The 21,370-nt window shown below is 39.5% G+C and overlaps 1 protein-coding gene across 2 annotated transcripts in view; it reads right to left on the reverse strand.

Moving 5' to 3' along the window:
- The window catches only part of LOC134344354 (receptor activity-modifying protein 3-like), a 178,349-nt gene extending 157,289 nt beyond the window's left edge, over nt 1-21,060 (reverse strand). For both annotated transcript variants that reach the window (XM_063043999.1, XM_063043998.1), the window contains exons 1-3: nt 20,755-21,060; nt 20,003-20,032; nt 19,013-19,190 (exon numbers count right to left, since the gene is read on the reverse strand). In XM_063043999.1, the coding sequence (XP_062900069.1) occupies nt 19,013-19,190; nt 20,003-20,032; nt 20,755-20,806 (260 nt within the window). In that variant the 5' untranslated portion in view covers nt 20,807-21,060. The remainder of the gene's footprint in view (nt 1-19,012; nt 19,191-20,002; nt 20,033-20,754) is intronic.
- Between the last annotated feature and the right edge of the window lie 310 nt (nt 21,061-21,370).

Here is a 21,370-nt window from a genome sequence, read left to right on the forward strand (position 1 = left end):
GCTTTCACCCTTAACCTATGACCTCTAATTCTAGTCTCACCTAACTTACTTGAAAAAAGCCTGATTGCATTTACCCAATTTATACTCCTCATAGTTTTGTAGACCTCTTTCAAATCTCCCTTCAGTCTCCCAAGCTCCATGGAGAAACAGTTCGACCCTATTCATCCTCTCCCTATAACTCATGTCGTCAAGTACCAGAAAAACCTTTGTAAATTTTCTTTGCACTCTTTCAATCATATCGATATCTTCCCTATAGGTAGGTGACTAGAACTACACACAATACTCCAAATTTAGCCTCACCAACAACTTAAACAACTTCAACATAACATTTCATTTCGTGTACTCAATACTTTGATTTTTGAAGGCCATAGCGACAAAAGCTCAACCTGGTTAGTCTTCCCAAGTGCAACACCTTACTGGTCTGCATTTAATGCCATCTGCCATTTTTCACACATTTTTCCACATCATGCAGCAAGCTTTGACAGTTGCCCTTCTTATTCACTTCTTAGTGTTATCTGAAACTTTGCTGTTCCAGTTTACCACATTATCATCCTGTTCATTGATATTCTCTGCACGCCAAAAATTGCTGGAACAGTGCATCTTACAACTGATCATCAGCTACATTTTTTTGTACTCTATCTCTGAGGTCATATTATTTGTGAGCAAAAAGTTGTCACAAAAATAATCAAAGCAAGGCACCTTCCACAGAGCATCATGACAGCCTGGAGGAATGGTCTGCCAATCAAACCTATGATGGAGAGAGAGAGAAAGCAAATGGCACCTACGCAGTTATGGGCGGGGGGACCTGGAAAGTGAGTGACCTGCACTAGTTCATCAGCATCCCAGCTTCCCAATTTTGACTAACTTTGTCATGTAACGTTACCTCCTGTAACCACTAAGTGCATGCTCATGGCCCTCTGCTGCTGTAGCCCATCCACTTCAAGGCTTGGTGTGTTGTGCATTCAAAGATGCTCGTCTGCACACCACTGTTGTAACACAATGTTATTTGAGTTACCGTCATCTTCCTGTCAGCTTGAACCAGTCTGGCCATTCTCTGCTGACATCTCTCATTAACAAGGCACTGCTGCCCACAGAACTGCCACTCACTGGATGTTTTTTTATTTATGCACAATTCCCTGTAAACTCCAGAGACTGGTGTAAGTGAAAATCCATGGGGATCAGCAGCTTCTGAGATATTCAAACTGCCCCATCTGGCACAATCAATCACTGCTTGGTCAAAGTCAGTTAGATCTCATTTCTTCTCCACTCTGTTGCTTAGTCTGAACAAAAACTAAAACTATTGACCACGTCTGCATGCTTTTACGCACTGAGCTGCTGCAATGTGATTGAGTGATTAGATATGTACTGAATGAGCAAGTGTACAGGTGTACCCAATAAAGTGACCATTTCTCTAAGAGAGAGATCAGCAAATGTTTACCAGTCCATTTCCTTGGATGGTAGTACTGATATAAGAACCAAGCTTAGGTGTGTTTTCACTGGAGCTTAGAGGAATGAGAGGTATGAGAGGAGATACAATTGAAACTTAGAATTCCAACATGCTCATTGAAGCTTTGTGGGGAGGATGCTTCCCCCAGCTGAGGTTTTAGCACAAGGTCATACGATATAGGACTTAGATGAGGGGAAATTTTATGCCTCAGAAGGTGATGAGTATGCTACTTGTGGAGGCCAAGACACTGATCATGATTAAGAAGGAAACAGAAAAGTTTCCAAGTGTAAATCAAATCAATGGGTACTGAGAAAGAACTGGAATATGGTGCTGAGATTGATCATAAGTCATGACTGGATTGAATGGTGGAGCAGGCAAAAGGGGAAAATCTAATCCTTCTCCCCTTGCCTTATTGTAACTGCAAACTTGGGTCAGACAAAGGGAGGAGGTGTGTGCTTTATGGTTAATTCTCACTGGTGCTCCGACGTGGCGGTTCTGTCGAACTTGCACTCCCCTGACTTGGAACACCTAACAGCTAAATGCCGACCGTTCTATTTACCTCGGAGTTCTCATGTATAATCCTGACTGCAGTGTATATATCACCAGTGGCCGACCATAATCAAGCATTCACCATGCTGCATGATGCTGACTCCGAACAGGAATCAGCCCACTATGATGCATTTTAAATTATAGCCAGAGACTTCAACCAGGCTTGTTTGAAGAAAGCCCTGCCCAACTATGACCAACGTATAACCTGTAGCACCACAAGTCCCGACATACTAGACCACTGCTACACTAAGATAAAGAATGCTTACCATTCCTTGCCCGAACTCGATCCCTTGGCTGACCTCCTCCTATCTGCATACAGGAAGAGCCTAAAAAGCAATGTTCCAGAGAGCAGGACAACTAAGGGGTGGCCGTGAGAAGCAGAGGAGTGATTCTGGGATTGTTTTGAGTCAATGGACTGGGCCATGTTCAAACACTCATGCAGAGATCTGAATGAATACACCAAGGCTGTAATGGACTTTATTAAAACAGCTATAAATGAGTGTGTCCCCATTAAATCATTCAGAGTCTTCTCCAATCAGAAGCCTGAGATGAACCATGATATCCAAAATCTGCTGAGGACCAAATCAGAAGCATTGAGATCTGGAGACCAAGAAAGCTACAAGAGGTACAGGTATGATCTCTGAAAAGCCATCTCATGGGTAAAGTGGAAATTACAGACCGAACTTGGATCAATGAAGGATGCTCGACAGCTTTGGCAGGGCTGGAAAGGTATCACCTCCTACAAAGTTAAATCACGAGACACGGGAGATGGCAGGGCTTCACTTCCAGATGAACTCAATGCCTTCTATGCTCACTTTGACCATCAGAACATGGAGACCCCCACATCCCCCGATGATCCTATGATCTCAGTCTCTTGGCTGACTTCCTCCTGATGATGATGATGAAGCTGATGATGGGGCTGCCTTCAGGAGGGTGAATCCAGGGAAAGCAACTGAACTGGATGGGGTACCTGGCCATATACTAAAGACCTGTGCTGACCATCTGGCGTGTGTGTTTGCCAGAACATTAACCTCTCACTTCAGCAGTGTGTGCTACCCACCTGCTTCAAACAGGCTTCAATTACACAATGATGAAGTGTTTTGAGAGGCTGCGGATGAAAGATATCATCTCCAGCCTTAGAAGCGACTTGGATCTGCTCCAATTTGCCTATCGGAGCAACAGGTCCACAACAGACACCATCTCATTGGCTCTTCACTCAACCCTGGAACATATGGACAGCAAAGGTGCATAAATCAGGATGCTCTTTATTGACTACAGCTCAGCACTCAATACCATCATCCCCTCAAAACTAATCAATAAACTCGAAGACCTTGGCATCATAGCTCCTTATGCAATTGGATCCCGGATTTCCTTACTTGTAGACCCCAGTCTGTTTGGATTGGCAACAGCATCTCCTCCATGTTCTCCATCAGCACAGGTGCACCATAGGTCAGTGTACTTAGCCCCCTGATCTACTTGCTTTGCACTAATGACTTTGTGGCTAAGCACAGCTCCAATGCCATATTCAAGGTTGTTGATGACACCACTGTTATGGGCCGTATCAAAGGTGGTGATGAATCAGCACACAGGAGGGAGACTGAAAATTTGACAGAGGGGAACATAACAACAACCTCTCACTCAATGTCAGCAAAACCAAGGAACTAATTATAGAATTTAGGAGAGGGAAGCCAGAGGTCCATGAGCTAGACCTCATCAGAGGAGAGGGTTAGTAACTTTAAATTCCAGTTACTATTTCAGTGGACCTGTCCTGGACACAGAACGCAATTACAAAGAATTACAAAGAATTACAAAGAATTACAAAGAAAGCACAACAGTGCCTCTACTTACTGAGGAATCTGCAAAGATTTGGCATGACTTCTAAAACTTTGACAAACTTCTATGGGTGTGTAGTGGAGAGTATATTGACTGGCTGCATCACAGCTCGGTATGGAAACACAGATACACTTGAACGGAAAATCCTACAAAAGGTAATGGATTCAGCCAGTACATCATGGGTAAAGCTCTCCCACCCACTGAGCACATTTACATGAAGCACTGTCATAGGAATGCAGCATCCATCATCAGAGATCCCCACCACCCAGGTCATGCTCTCTTCTCGCTGCTGCCATCAGGTAGAAGGTGCAAGACTCACAGCACCAGATTCAAGAACAGTCACTACCCCTCTTCCATCAAGCCTTTGAATGAAAGAAGATAACTACACTCACTTGCCCCATCATTGAAATATCCCTACAACCAATGATCTATCTCACTTTAAGGACTCTTTAGCTCATGTTCTTGTTATTGTTTGCTATTTATTTACACTTGCAGTTGCACAATTTGTTGTCTTCTGCACTTTGGTTGATCTTTCATTGATCCTGTTATAGTTGCACTTCTACAGATTTGCTATGCCCACAAGAAACCGAATTTCAGGATTACATATGGTGGCATATATGTACTGTGATAATAAAATTTACATTGAACTTTGAATTGTCTATGCTCCTAATAGAAAAACTCTGCTTTCTGACAAATTCATAGACGCATCCTCAACCAGTAGACTATCTGCAGGAAGGAAAGTAACAATTTATCCTGATCAGCTTCTAGCCATGTTGTATGACTAACCATGCCTGTTGCCTAGGCACCTTTCCCAAGCATCCATCATCAGTAGAAATTATGATAGGCTATGATAAAAGGTTTTGTCCCCCAAACGTCAGAAGAGTTCCTCAAGTGTAGCTATCGTAATATTTGAACAGCGAATTGGTTTTCAGAGATTTCTGCAGACACTTTGACCTGCATCACATCATGGAGATACAGCATGAAAACATGGTCCATGGTCCATGAAACCTGTACCAACAGTCAACATTAAGCAATATTTTAATACTAAACTTATCTTAACACATTTATTCCCCGCATTCCTAATAACCCCACTCTTTTCAGATTCTACCAGTCAAAATTAAAGCGACAAATTACAGCAGACTATTAACCTATCAGTCTAACACCATAAGATCATATAATAAAGGAGCACAATTAGGCTATTTAGCACATCAACTCTGCATCATCATTAAAGCATGGCTGATTTTATTCTGCAATCCTGTTCTCCCACATTCTCTCCGTGATCTTTAACCCCCTTACCATTCAAAAGCCTACTAAGTTCTGCCTTAAATGCACACAATGACCAGACCTCCACAGTCTTCAATGGCAAGAAATTTTACAGATTCATCACTCTCTGGCTAAAGAAGTTCTTCCTCATCTCAGTCTTAAAGGGGTGCCCCTTTATTCTGAGGCTGTACCCTTGGACCCTAGACTCTCTAACTAAAGGACACATCTCTCTACATCCTGTAGGTTTAAATGAGAACCTCAGTCATCCTTCTGAACTCTATCAAATGCAGACAGAGAGATATCAAATGCTCTATATATGTCAAGCCTTTCACTCCTAGGATCATTCTGATGAACGTTCTGTGGAACATCTCCAAGGCCGGGACAACTTTTCTTACATACTAGGCCCAAAATTGCTCACATGCTTTCCGGAAGTGGAAGGGAACTGAACACTCAGATGAAACCTAAACTTACACAGAGAGCATGCAAATTTGGAGATCACTGTAGAGCCCCCAGCTGTTCTATGTGCAGTTCCAATCTCTAGTGAGAATTGTCAACAGTGCATTTGACAGTGCCAGCACAACTTTAAGTACCAGCCTTAAAAATCAAGAGAATTCTTCTGATTACAATCAACAGAAAATTTATATTAAAACACTGAACCTATTTTAAGAATGTGGAGTCATGATGAAAATGATACTCTAATCAGAATTATTAATACAGTTAAATATTAAAATACCTAGTATTGAAGAACATATAGATTTGCTCTATTTAATGAGCCAGCACTAACTTTCCACATCCTAAGTTCTTGCTTTTAAGAACGATAATTGAGCCAATAAACATCGCAAACTGTTGAAAATATCAAAAATTTAAAAATTGTGCACTGGCAATACTCGGTAGGTCAACACACATCTGTAGAGAAAACCAAAATAAACACTTTACATCAACGATAAGTCCATTTCTCTCTTCGCATATCTGCCTGACCTGCTGAGTCTTTCCAGAAATACTAACCAAAAAATGATCTCTTCCACTTAAATGAGGGCCATATTAATCGTAGTAATCACATCTAAATGATTAACAGGCAAAAGAAAGCACAAATTATTTTCAGCCTTCTAAATGGGGTTCTTTTCAAAACAGATGTTGAAATTTTAAAACAAAGCATACGCCTGATTATTAGCTATGTTTACAGCAAATTATAAATTGTAACCATTTTAAATTGCTTAAATCTGTAACTTAGAGGTAGGGAGAACTGTTATGGAAACCAAGTGCTAGATTTAATATAGCAGCATGCTCTCAAATCTATTAGTATGCTATTTGCTGGAGTATAGAATTTCATGGTTTGAGTTTGAAATCAGGGCTAATTTTACTAAATTGGAAAAACAAGAGATTCATTTGCATTAATGTCAGTATGGCTGGTGATTTTTGTTTCCTTATGGTTCAAATTCAAAAGTTAAAAGGAAGTCAGGAAGAAGCTGAAGAATGGAGTTAGAAGGGCTAAAAGGCAGCATGAGAAGGTACTGGCAAGTAGGATTAATGAAAATCTCAAGACGTTCTGCATGTACATGAAGAACATGAGGATGCCTAGAGTGATAGTAGGACTGATCAGGGATAGAAGAGGACACATGTGCCTGGAATTGGAGGAGGTAGGGGAGGTTCTTAATGAACACTTTGCTTCGGTATTCAACAGTGAGGACCCTGATGATTGAGAGGATAATGTAAAACAGACTGAAATGCTTTTGTTCAAGAAAAGGAGTAAGGGTAACTCTGGGAATTATCGACCACTGAGTCTTACTTCAGCGGTGGCCAAATTATTGAAGAGAATTCATGGAAATAAGATTTACGAGCACTTGGAGAAGCATCATCTGATTAGTGATAATCAGCATGGCTTTGAGGGGGTCAGGTCATGCCTCATAAGACTGACTGAATTCGAGGATGTGACAAAGCACGTTGATGAATTTAAAACAGTAGATACGGAGTATATGGATGTATGTGGTGTATATGTGAGGCATTTGACAAGGTTCTCCACGGTAAGCTTGTTCAGAAAATCAGGGGACATTGGATCCAGGGAAACTTGGCTGTGTGGACAAAGAATCGGCTTACTCAGAGAAGGCAGAAGGGGGTAGTACAGAGAGAATATTCTGCCTGTAGGTCGGTGACTAGTGGTGTTTCACAGGGATATGTTCTGGGTCCCCTGCTCTTTGTGATTTTTATAAATGACTTAGATGAGGAAGCAGAAGGGTGCATTAGTGAGTTTGTAGATGACACAAAAGTTGGTGGAATTGTAGACAGTGTGAAAGGTTGTTGTAGGTTGCAACAGGACATTGAGAGGATGAAGAGCTGGTCTGAGAAGTGGCGGATGGAGTTTTGGAATTCATTTTGGAAGGCCGAATACAGGGTTAATGGCAGGATTCTTTACAGTGTGGAGGAACAGAGGCTTCTGAGGGTCCACATCTGTAGATCACTCGAAGTTGCCTCACAAGCTGATTAGGTTGTTAAGATGGCATTTTGTATGTTGGACTTCATTGGTCTGGGGATTGAATTCAAGAGCTGTGAGATAATGTTGCTGCTCTATAAAGCCCTTGTTAGACCACATTTGGAATATTGTGTTCAGTTCTGGTCACCTCATTATAAGAAGGACATGGAAGCTTTAGAGAGGGTGCAGAGGAGATTTACCAGGAATGCTCCTGGACTAGAGGGCATGTATTATGAAGATAGGTTGTGTGAGCTAGGACTTTTTTCTTTGGAGTAAAAGAGGATGAGAGGTGACTTGACAGAGGTGTATAAGATGATAAGAGGTATACTATGGATCGAGTGGATAGCCAGAGACTTTTTCCCAGAGTGGAAATAGCTAATAGAAGGGGGCATAATTTTAAGATGATTGAAGCAAAAATATAGGGGAGATGTAAGATACAAGTTCTTTACACAGACAGCAGTGTGTGCATGGAGCATGCTGCCAGGAGTGGTAGTAGCATTTACTAAACTCTTGGATAGACACATGGATATTAGAAAATTGAGGGTTACGTAGGACGGAAGGGTTAGATTGATCTTAGAGTAGGTTAAAAGGGTGGCACATAATCATGTGTCAAGGGCCAGTACAGTGCTCTACCATTTTATGTTCTATGTTCTAAATAATAAAGATTAGTTAGACTAAACTTGGGACTCATATAGAAACATAGAAAACATAGAAAATAGGTGCAAGAGTAGGCCATTCGGCCCTTGGAGCCTGCACCGCCATTTATTATAATCATGGCTGATCATCCAACTCAGAACCCTGTACCAGCCTTCCCTCCATACCCCCTGATCCCTTTAGCCACAAGGGCCATATCTAACTCCCTCTTAAATATAGCCAATGAATTGGCCTCAACTGTTTCCTGTAGCAGAGAATTCCACAGATTCACCACTCTCTGTGTGAAGAAGTTTTTCCTAATCTCAGTCCTAAAAGGCTTCCCCTTTATCCTCAAACTGTGACCCCTTGTTCTGGACTTCCCCAACATCGGGAACAATCTTCCTGCATCTAGCCTGTCCAATCCCTTTAGGATTTTGTACGTTTCAATCAGATCCCCCCTCAATCTTCTAAATTCCAACGAGTACAAGCCTAGTTCATCCAGTCTTTCTTCATATGAAAGTCCTGCCATCCCAGGAATCAATCTGGTGAACCTTCTTTGTACTCCCTCTATGACAAGGATGTCTTTCCTCAGATTAGGGGACCAAAACTGCACACAATACTCCAGGTGTGGTCTCACCAAGGCTTTGTACAACTGCAGTAGTACCTCCCTGCTCCTGTACTCGAATCCTCTCACTATAAATGCCAGCATACCATTCGCCTTTTTCACCGCCTGCTGTACCTGCATGCCCACTTTCAATGACTGCTGTATAATGACACCCAGGTCTCGTTGCACTTCCCCTTTTCCTAATCGGCCACCATTCAGATAATAATCTGTTTTCTTATTTTTGCCACCAAAGTGGATAACTTCACATTTATCCACATTAAATTGCATCTGCCATGAATTTGCCCACTCACCCAACCTATCCAAGTCACCCTGCATCCTCTTAGCATCCTCCTCACAGCTAACTCTGCCGCCCAGCTTCGTGTCATCCGCAAACTTGGAGATGCTGCATTTAATTCCCTCATCCAAGTCATTAATATATATTGTAAACAACTGGGGTCCCAGCACTGAGCCTTGCAGTACCCCACTAGTCACTGCCTGCCATTCTGAAAAGGTCCCGTTTATTCCCACTCTTGTGCTTCCTGTCTGCTAACCAATTCTCTATCCACATTAATACCTTACCCCCAATACCGTGTGCTTTAAGTTTGCACACTAATCTCCTGTGTGGGACCTTGTCAAAAGCCTTTTGAAAATCCAAATATACCACATCCACTGGTTCTCCCCTATCCACTCTACTAGTTACATCCTCAAAAAATTCTATGAGATTCGTCAGACATGATTTTCCTTTCACAAATCCATGCTGACTTTGTCCGATGATTTCACCGCTTTCCAAATGTGCTGTTATCACATCTTTGATAACTGACTCCAGCAGTTTCCCCACCACCGACGTTAGGCTAACCGGTCTATAATTCCCCGGTTTCTCTCTCCCTCCTTTTTTAAAAAGTGGGGTTACATTAGCCATCCTTAAAAAGTGGGGTTACATTAGCCACCCTTTGCTTCTCTTTCATTAATTATTGGAATGATCAGAATAGAGCTTTAAGCTTCTAGAGGAATTCACTTCCTTATCTTATGAAACCACTTTGCTTCTCTTAAAATATGATTTCCAATATATCTACATCTTTCAATACCTTCCCATAACATGCTTAGATTGTTTCTAAAAGATGGTATAGTATTAGATATTTTGTATGTAAATACCTTAATGAAATTTTATTCAACTAGTCATTTTAATAATGATCAGCATTCAGGTGGAAAGAAAAATGACAAAACTATCAGATTAGCAAGAATATCACTGATGTAAAATGCAGAAGAGCAGACAGTGTTAAGGAGCTTAATTGTAACTATGCCTATGATGTAATGAATTATGATGAGTGCTAAAGTTAAACATCCTTATAATGTTCTTAGGTTATTAACATAATGACAAAATCCTTCAGAAGTGATATTTTAAAAAGTCACATCATTTTCTTTGATTGATGGAATTTAATTACCTAAGCAAGTGTGAAGGAGGGTACTAAACATGGTGTTTTAGAGGATGACTGGAATGTTCAGAATCTGAGCCAAGTTTTATCCTTGACCTAACCGCCAAAAATTTATTATCTAATCATTTATCTCATCAAACCAAATTCAACTGACTGACAGCCGGGGCAGGTATCGGCCATTCACAGTTAATCTTACCTCGATTCCATATAGGCTTAGACAAATACACAAGATCAAAAATGACTTGGAAGGCAGATATTCACATACCTAATCTTCTGCTTTGACACTGGATTCAATGGCGACATGACAAACTTTGAATCTGACACCTCAGTTTTGCAATAGGTTCAGGTACAAATGAAATTGGGTCCCAGTTTAAAACTACTTTATTTTTAAATATTTAATTATTTGTCAACAAAATGGTGTTTATGATTAAATATTTTTGAATTTTATTATTAATTGTTAAATGGTACTACAAATTAGAACTCTATGAAGATTCGTCACTTAAGGCCACATTATTGTCTGGTGTTTCCTGTGCATAAACTTCTTCTTCTCATTGGAGACAAAGGTCAGATTGCTTTGCCCTCCACAAGCAAAATATCTACATCAAGGCACAGTGAGCCCAGACACCAGCATGGAGCTAGGATGATCAAGTTTATTTCATTATAAAGTGATACTTAAAGGATTGGAGAGGCCAACTAGCTGGCTGCGCTAATGAATATTTTAAAATTACAAACAAAAGAGATAAAATTAACATTTCAGGAGCAGAAGTCATCTATCATGGTTGGGAAAATAAAATAAAAAGGGGAGGTATTAAGTAGTGTATCTAGCACGTCATCTTGAACAGATGAATATGTCCAACGTTGCTGAGTGGAGCAAAGACTGAAGAAGTGAAGGGGGGGGCAGCGTGTAAGGAAAACTCCGGCAATGTCCCTTGTTGGTTGATTTTCTAACAATTAGAGGATTATAGATGTTATATTCTATTGAAAAAGCAAGAGGAATAATCTAGTTGCATGAGTCTAACGTCAGTGATTAAAAGCTACCAGAGAACATTGTCAACGGCAAAGTAATTCATGCTGAGGGAACCTTGGACTAATAGGACAACCAGAACTGATTTGTAACAGGCCATGCCCAATTAATATCATCAGAATTTTTCAGTGAATGAAAAAGGCTTATGATGGCACAGCTGTGCACATCTTATATGGACTTTCATAATGTAATTGATAAAGCAAAACCCAAACAGATTTAATGATGTATTAGAAGCATGTGCTAATAAAATAATATTGGTCATTTGCCAATGCTATTGGCTACACAATAGGAGAGAGGGCAATGAATGATTTTCTTTTTGGGTGACACATGCGGTGGAGTTGCCAGGAATCAGTAGTAAACCCATTGTCCTCTCATCATATAAATGGTCAGCAATTTGATGAAAGGAATACAATTTTGAAGTTGGGCGGGTAAATACAAACATTGCTAAGTACAGGGCTGAAGATAACTTCAATTTTTTCAGTGCAATTTCATGGCTAAAATTTCCATTTTAACCTGTGTGTTTGCTTTGGCCACTTTATCAGCCTGTACCAGTTCACATTCAGCACCACCTACAGAGAAAGAAATAAGTCTGGTAGAGGCAAACTCAGGAGGATACAGCAGAAAAAACAACATGGGCATATTTATAACAGAAGAAGTTAGATGCAAAGAAGTGTGAATTCATGCAGTGTGGGACGATTATGGAAAGACTGTGACTTTAGAGATACAAAAGCATAGCATTCAAAAAATGTTGAGTTTGCCAATGCAAATTAATAAAATAGTTAACAAAGTTAATAAGATTCTTGACTTTGTAAATGGGGGTGGAGAATAATCTGCAAAACTTATTCAACTCACTGATTACGTGTCAAGAGTATTGTGTGAGATAGGGTTAACATTTTTTAATAACACTTACATATGCTACAGTTTTGAATTCTCTCTGCAGATAGTTGCATGTATTCTGCTAGTTTCCCTCAGATTAAAAAAGTTAACATCATAACTCAGCAATTCTTATCTCTATCATTACAGCAGACCACAATTGTGGTCTCTTCGACTGTTTTAATTAGAAATGTTTATATTAATAAACCCTAGAGTCAGAACTGAACAACAGTAATATAACAAATTAACAATTATATTTAAATGCATAAAAAACACATAACTTTCTGTATAAAACAGTGAGAGGTGATGAGGGTCAGCAACATTAAATTCATCTGTGTTATTATTTCAGAGGACTTGCCCTAGGCCCAGCCCACAAGTGCAATTATGAAGAAAGCACGGCTGCACCACTACTCCCTTGGGAGTTTGTGGAGATTTGGCACGACATCTAAAACTTTGACAAGTTTCTATAGCTGTATAGTAGAGAATATACTGACTGGCTGCATCACAGCCTGGTATGGAAACACCAATGCCCTTGAAAGGAAAATCCCAGAAAAAGTACTGGATATGGCACAGTCCCTCACAGGTAAAGCCCTCCCAAACCTTGAGCACATCTACATGAAATGCTATGGCAGAAAAGCAAACATCTATCATCAGGGACCCCCACCACCCAGGACATGCTCTCTTCTCATGGCCGCCATCAGGAAACATCCATAATCCAAAGGTTCTATTTATTTTACTGCTGTGAGCCTGACCATATTGCTATCCTTGAAAAGGACTGGCAAAGCAATTGTATGTAATTTCCTACTTTTGTTATAGTATCTTAACACTTTCTTGGCACAGGATACATTGCATTTCAACTAGGAATATTCATTTTGGGGGAAATCTTATGTGAGGAGTAGGTTTTTAAATAGACTGCCTATTAATAGTCATTTTTAAAAATTTAATCAGTGAAAGCAAAATGTAAGTTTAACAGTATTACTGTACAGAATACTGAGTAGCTTGGCCCAATCAACTGAGAATTCATTCTGAATATTAATGATTAAAAATACAATGCTGAAAATTTGATAGTTACCAGCAATTTATGAGCCACTAAAAGGAAGTTCACTAGCTATGTGCCATTATACATGTTTACGAGACATCAACACAAGGTGTTAAAATTAGATTTTGTTTTCAACCTACTGCTACAAATGATATTATTAAGTTGCATGTCAACTTGTAATTTCCTTCTGTTCATTGACAAAATAGGTGGTTACAGCCCTGTTTGGATGTCACAAATATATATCACTAAATGGGTACTCCTTTGAGAGTACAAATACTCAATCCATTTAACACAGTACAGATGAGGACTGAATAGAATTCCAATCTGCTGATTCCTATGAAAATATCTGGGAACTTCATTGAAGCAAACCATTACTTTTACCCTAAGTGAAATAAAAATTCTTGCATTTTCCTTCTAGCTCACAGAGAAAGAGAGATTACAGTCCTCTCTGGCTAAAGGTGAGAAAAATTCCTACTTATAACTCTAATCACCTCAGCACAATAATTAAGGACAGAGCATCATGTATATCGAGGACACCAGTCAAATGTCAGACACAGCGAAGGATTGTGGCAACAGGTGTTTATGGGACCATCTGAAACATCCCCAAATAGTCATTCATAAACAGCCACCCCCCCCTTTCTTCTTTGAATCCTATTCCAAAATCTCCCAATCTCCTTTACCCTTCCCAACCAAAGCATAATCTCAGTCCCTATGCTATGTTATATTTCATAAAGGGCTCAACCATTTCTTCAGATAAAATTTTGGGTTAATGCTACTTCTGCAACATGCATAAAAGTTATACGGTTTTACCCCATGACAAATTTGAATATTCATAAATTCACCATAACGTGATGTGAAAAAACTTTCAATAAACCTGATAGAGGTGTATAAGATGATGAGGGGCATTGATCATGTGGATAGCCAGAGGCTTTTTCCCAGGGCTGAAATAGCTAACATGGAGGGGCATAGTTTTAAGATGCTTGGAAAAAGGTACCGAGGGGATGTCAGAGGTAAGTTTTTCACACGGAGAGTGGTGGATGTGTGGAATGCACTGCCGGCAGCGGTGGTGGAAGCGGATACAATAGGGTCTTCCAAGAGCCTCTTACGTAGGTAAATAGAGCTGAGAAATATAGAGGGATATGCGCTAGGGAAATTCTAGGCAGTTTCTAGAGTGGTTTACATGGTTGGCACAACACTGTGGGCCGAAGGGCCTGTAATGTGCTAAATTTCTATGATTAAATCTGTTAATTTATGGAAAATACTACAAAATTGCTACTGCTGAGGATGAACCACAATCTGATCAAAAACAGTGCCATCACTAGAACCATAGAGGAACATAGTATATCAATATATATCCAACTTAACATAACTGATTTTTAGAATTTTCTGCAACCCAGGAAACTTCCTTCTTCATCAACCCAAATCAATATTCTAACCCAGTTTTTCTCAACCTTTTTGCCCTTAAAATAATATTCAAGTCTCAGGGAACCCCTGCGTAAAAATTATTATATCTACAGCTCATAGTACATTAGCATAATCAGTAAGTTGTAGATACAATAATCCAAAAAAATTGTCAATGCTCTTTTCAATACATAATTAACTTTTAGCCAACTTTTTTTTAGAAAAAAAAAGGTAGTTAAGTTGAGCTTACCCTTCTTGAAATTAATTTCTTTCCCTTTCAGAAATTTCAAAACTCATAAGGCAAACATAATAAATTTCTGTTAAATAACTGGCTTAAGCCAAAATGGGATTTAATTTTTCTAAAGGTAGGCTCGGTTGATTTAATTTAAATAAAGGTTGTAAATTGATCTTAGTTCATGCTATTTACAACATGAAATTTTTTATTGACAATGTTCAACAGTAAAGTTATGAAGAAATCATAAGAATAAGTAATACGAATAAAAAAATAGCTTAAGACTCAACCTTACATAAGACTTTGAAAAAACAGTTTCTCACTAAGTGACACGATCAGGCTCAAATATAGACCTAGCATGTGAAACCTGCTAGGTAATTCAGGAGGAAGGGGCTGAGGCACTGCCCAAGTTGAGCAAGTCCATTCAATGCTCGTAAAATGCACTTTACACTCCTCATCAGTCTACCGTGCAATACAGCACTCACCAATTATCAACGGCCTCCCCTATCTCGCGTCAAAATCTGAGAGCTGACTCAACCAAATGAACGCGGACCTACTGTGCACTGCCATACTGGGCTGAAAGGCCTCTAACGAGATTGCCAACGGGCCACTGCCCACCACTGCGAGCACTCGCATCACGCATTGCACAAAGTCCAAAACACGATGTTTATTTTTTTTTCACGATCGGTCGTGGAACCCCGATTGAGAAACCCTGCTGTAGCCTGTATATGTATCACCTCCAAAAACATTCCAACTGCTCCACTAATTTTTGTATCTGTATCTAGATGCCCTCATAAAAAACGCCAATGAATTGCAACATAATAGTGGGTACAAAGTAAACAATGCCCAAGAAGTGGTGCAAAGGGAAAAAATATTCATTGAAAATGTGCCAGAATTGACTGCCTGCATAGATATTGTATGAGTGGCAGTGCAGAAATAAAATTGTTAAAGATGGAAGCATTTTTCCTGAAATGTTAACCAAAGGTAACAAAATCAAGTAATACGTATTTTTGTATTATCTTCAATATTTCTCAATAAGAGACTTTAATCAATGCAATCTGTCTAGCACGACTTATGTTCCTGACAATCCATTAATTTATTTATGCATTACCAATACAATCATAAAATATATTAAGTTTTATTATTTTCCTCATGAATATCACAAATGGAATAATAATAGGAGCTATAACAGACCAAAGTAGATCACAACATTTATTAAAACTTTGATATTGCTCAATGATTTTCAATCATTCTCTTTGAAGTCACTAATGGACAAACCTTAAACTGCGAAAGATGCGAGTCACTCATATACTGTTCCTTGATTTATACAATCTTATATAATTGCTTTCAGTAAATTATGTCTAATCACTTATGTCCAAGCGTGTTAACCAAAAAATTCCTAGAAGTCATTCTATAAACTACTAATGGAATTTAAGAACAAATTCCTCCACAGAAAATGTTTGGAATATGAGACACTACTACGTAAAGTGCTGGCATACATTTTATTTTAGATAGTCCCTTGGGATTAGGAATGACGGTATCTTTCCACCTTGTGGGCTCTGAAGTGTCTAATGATGCTAATGTAGAAAACACAGACTATTACTCAGATGGGACAGCAGATGGCTGATGGGGAGAGCAGGTGGGTAGTTCATGAAGTGGTGTACTCCTTCAGGCACTGATGTAGCCTCTGTACACTGTGAGAATCTTTGGTTCTCAATACCATCTTGAATGTTCATTTTCCAGCTTGAGTAGTGAAGGGGCAGATGGTCCCAGGCACTGGAGATGTTGCACTTTGTAGCGTGGGTTTTAGCTCATCTTCAAACCTTTTCCCAAGTGTATTTTTCCCCATAATAGATCTCAGAATACAGCATCTTTTTCAGGAAATTCCACCCATCAAATCTGCACCAACCAACAACCATCCCAAACTTCTCTCACATTGTTAATCCTAACCTGATAAGAACATACCATATGTTCAGAAAAGGGAAAACAATTACCGAAATGTATATAACACCTTGCAAAATCTCATTGAATTAGTTTAGTCCTGTGGTCACTACAAAGTTTAGGAAATTCAATATAAAGTAAACTAAATGTAAAATATAAATAACAATATTTCCTCATCGACTTGGGCATATTCCGAAAGAGGTAAACTTTCATTTCAAATGACAGAGCCTAAAATTTACAAAATGTACACAACCTCTGATACTGCTTACAGACATAAGTAGACATTTTACAGATCAGCTCATTATGTCATTTTTTACATTTGTCCCTCCAGTATGTATTTTCTGTATGTCCGATTCTGCTTTGATGTACACCATCAAGGCAAGATAATAATCAGATCGGGCAGATTCTTTCAATAGAAAGTCAACAAAAGCAAGGAAAGTAGATGCCATTAAAAATAATCCACACAAAATGCTGAAGGAACTCAGCAGGCCAGGCAGCATCTATGAAAAAGAGTACAGTCAACATTTCAGGCCGAGCAGGAGTCCTGCCAAAGGGTCACGGCCCGAAACATTGACTGTACTCTTTTCTATAGATACTGCCTGGCCTGCTGAGTTCCTCCAGCATTTTGTGTGAGTTGCTTGGATTTCCAGCGTCTGCAGATTTTCTTTTGTTTGCCCTTACAAATGGATATTTTGAATGAAAGACCTAAATATGATAGCATAGAGCTTACTTCCCTTTAACTGCAAATTATAATGTATCTTGCAGGCTGAAGTCCAAGGTGGATTCAGAATTTGCTGAATGATAGGAAGCCAAGGTTGATTCTCCAAATGGATGCCTGTAGCTAGTGGGGTATCCCAGGGATTCAGTGTTAGAACCTGTTATTCATATAAATGGTTTGGGTGTGAATGTACATTAAGTAATTAGTAAATCTGCTGGTAGCACTGAATTAGAGGGTGTTGCTCATAGTGAAGTAGATTACCATGAATTAAAGAGATCTTGATCAGTTAGAGAGATGGGCTGAGGAATGACAAATGGATTTCAATTTAGATAAATGTGAGGTGATGCATGTTCGACACTCAAACCAGGAAAGGATCTATACAGTGAATAACAGAGCATTGACGAGTGTTATGACACTGAGGGACCTGGAAGTACAAGCGCAGAGTTTGCTGAAAGTGGCTGCACAAGTAGACAGGGTGGTGAAGAAAGTTTTTAGCATGCTTTATCAGTCAGGGCATCAAGTTTAGGAGTAGGGGCATTATGTTGCAGTTATACAAGTCAATGGTGAAATCGCTCTTATGAGTATTGTGTACAGTCTTGGTCACCCAGTTACAGGAAATTGTCAAGTGGCACATGGTGCAGAGGACATTTACAAGGATGATGCCTAGGCTAGGAGCCTGAGTTCTAGGGACAGGTCGGCCACACTGAATCTCCATTCCTTGAAGCTTAGAATGACACGACCTCGCAGAAGTTTATAAAATCATGAGGGGTATGGATAAGGCGGACAAATATAGTCTTTTCCCCAAAGTTGAAGAGAACACATTTACAAGAGGGGACACATGTATAAGAGACTTGAGGTATAACATCTTTACACTGAGGATCGTGGTCAAGGCGGGTAGAACTGCGCCATTTAAGAAGCATTTAGATAGGTACATGGAGGGAAGGAGCTCAGTAGGTTATAGGCAACTGGGAATAGCAGGGAAGATGCTGTGGTCAGCATGGAACAATTGGGCCGAAGGGCCTGTTTCCAAGCTGCATTACTCTAAGTTTCAAAACAGCAATAAAGTCCAGCATCTTGTTTGGTAATTTAAATCATATCCATTGAGAACTGCTCTACTGAAAAAGCTTACAACATCATCTTTTGTGGATGATGTTCCATTAATTATTTCTAATTTCAACACTTGCACTTTTCCATGATCTTTCAGTTATCATTTTTTGACTTTATACCAATTAATTATAAACCAATAGCAACCACCGAAAAAGCAAATTAAGACAATCAATCCTTCCATAAATAATATAATGCAGGCTGCTGAAATCTCTCATTACGTAGGCAAAGAGCTGAAAGCTAATTTCTATGCTAGAATTTAATTCTTCCAGAAAAGAAATGATGTATGATTTATTATCAAAAGATCTATAAATTGATTATCAGCTTTTAACTGGCTAAAAATATTTATAAAGCATAAAAACAATATACATGAAATAATTATTCTTAATTTGTGCATTTGGTTTTACAAGCTTGAAATGGCAAAACAGAAAGGCACTTAAAATGATCCTACTCTGCAATGAGGGTGAAGTTGCACCAGTCACTGGAATTCATTTCATTGAGTTGGTTTTCAAACAGATATCCACATAAGTATACTTTTTCGAGCATAGCTGTCACATTGCAGATCCTTACAATTTTTTCATCTGATTGGTTTGATTGTAATTGATCATGCAAGTTTGTAAGGTCATTGGCTGAAAACAAAGAAGAAAATGTATTTCAATAAAGCATTAAAACTTTTGATCCAACCTTCACCATCCCCCAAGAATTTAAATAGTTTTGATAATAAGATCTTAGTTTTCAAATTAAAATTGTTACATTTCCTGCCATTTGCAACCAATTGCATTCCTACCTGCAGTGCAAGCCAATTATCCTCTTTTTAGATATTTTTCCTATAAATTCCTATCAAAATATAAAATGGTTATTTACTGTATTGCAACAGGGAAGTTTGGGTACCCAGTCTTTGGTTCACTATACACTTGTTGCATTGCTAATAAGATTTGGTGCTGTAGAGATTTTCAGTTGACTTCAAAACAAATGAGGGGTTTAGTTATAATTTTCAAGCACTTAGCTTTTCTTTACATAGTGCTCATCAGGATAATCTCTAACACTAATTACAATTAATTTTAGTGAACCGAGATAATTTACATTATTAAATGCCTATCAGAAATCTTCAGCTTTGCACACAAAACAACCTGGCATTTTGACATGAGAATGCACCCAAATGCACAAGTAGTTATTAACCAGATAGTGGTTACGGAGAATTTTGGATTGACAATTTTAGTTCCTGACTTTTCTGTTGCAGGAGTCAATCATGTGAACATTTTGCAAACTGCTACAAACATTGATGTTATGTATATACGGAAGTAGTTGGGACATACTGTACGCAAGAGCAAATTACAAATAACATTCATTAATGAATACACAGGACAGAAGCGAGCATTTGCAAAGCTAAAAAGGCGAAAGTGCGCGTTCAGCTTTGTAAATTAATGTCAATTCCGCTTACCTGCAAGACCAGGGGTCAACAAATTACTACCTACAAAACATAGAAAAACAAAATCAGAAGATCAGACGTTCACGCTTTTTTATATAGAGTGCTTTGTTATTAAACAAGACCAAAATAAAACAAAATGCGAACGATTCTACAGTTTGTGCTAATCTAACCACGATTATACTGAGTTAGTGGGGTCTCTTGTTTGGAGAGCATTGTATGTGTATGACCCTCGTTCATTCCATGCTGGTCCAATCGCGTTCCCGGCCGTCACCGCCACAATTCTAGACCACTACCCGCCCGAGACAAGGGCTGTTCACACTTTTGGACAACGAAACCAAACCGAAAAAGTCACAAAAATATGAATGAAGAGAAGTTTTTATTATTTTTTAAAAAGTGGTCGAAGTGTTAATTAATAATATTTTCTCAAAGAATGTATGCGCACTAGAAGAGCAACTAATGAAATTCGTTTAATGCAGTGAGCAGGGAAAGGGCAAAATGTACCAAAAGTGCCGATATAAAGATGGAATGGGATTAAGCATGCTGGATCTCTCTCCAATACGACATTGTCCTGCTGTGGGACAACACATGTATTACAATGAATCAGAGGGAGCCTAAGAGGCGACAAGGTAAGAGTTAAGTGCGGTGGGTACTCATGTCTCAGTCGGCTGGCAACCTCGGCGTTGGTGCATTAGTGTTCTTTCTATGTTGAAAAGGGGATGGGGAGATGGGTTGGTGAAAGGGGGAAGAAAGAGTATCCATCTTACCCAAAACGGCGAAAGCCAGGAGCTGCGCAAGAAGCACGGCATCTCTGTCCATCACGATGAGCCGGCTGCATTGAATAGGGACAGGTCTGGTCTTTCAGCACACTCCCTGTCGCTCGGTCCACCTCGCACACAGTCCCAGGCGGGCTGCCTGTGCTCGGGCAAGTTTGTCCCAACTTCGAACACCAGGGTCTCCGCTCGCTGCAGAAATGCAGCGACTTCCCCAATTCTCGAGCTCTGCTCTGTGAGTTTTTATTTGAATATAAAATCAAATAACACAGCAGCGGTGCGTTGTTTTTGCGCTCGATGTCTGAGTTTCCTTTTTTACCCCCCTCCCCCGCGCGATTCTCGCTTCTCCAATCGATCTGCCTGGCGCAAGATCACATGGCCATTGTCAAAATAAAATAAGCCGTCTAGTCAGCGCTCTGCACCCCAGTTCATCACTGGCAGAGAGCTCGGAACTTACTCCAGTTCCAGGCAATACTGCTTCAGCTATTTCCATCGGCTCAGTCGACACCCAGCTCCCCAGCATTTCGGACAATAGAAATTATCTCCACATTAATTGTTAGCATATTACGAAGATAACTGGCTGAGCTAGCAAAACGTCGTCTCTCAAATC

This window comes from Mobula hypostoma, chromosome 3 (genome assembly GCF_963921235.1).
Source record: "Mobula hypostoma chromosome 3, sMobHyp1.1, whole genome shotgun sequence".
In the NCBI taxonomy this organism is placed as follows: Eukaryota; Metazoa; Chordata; class Chondrichthyes; order Myliobatiformes; family Myliobatidae; genus Mobula; species Mobula hypostoma.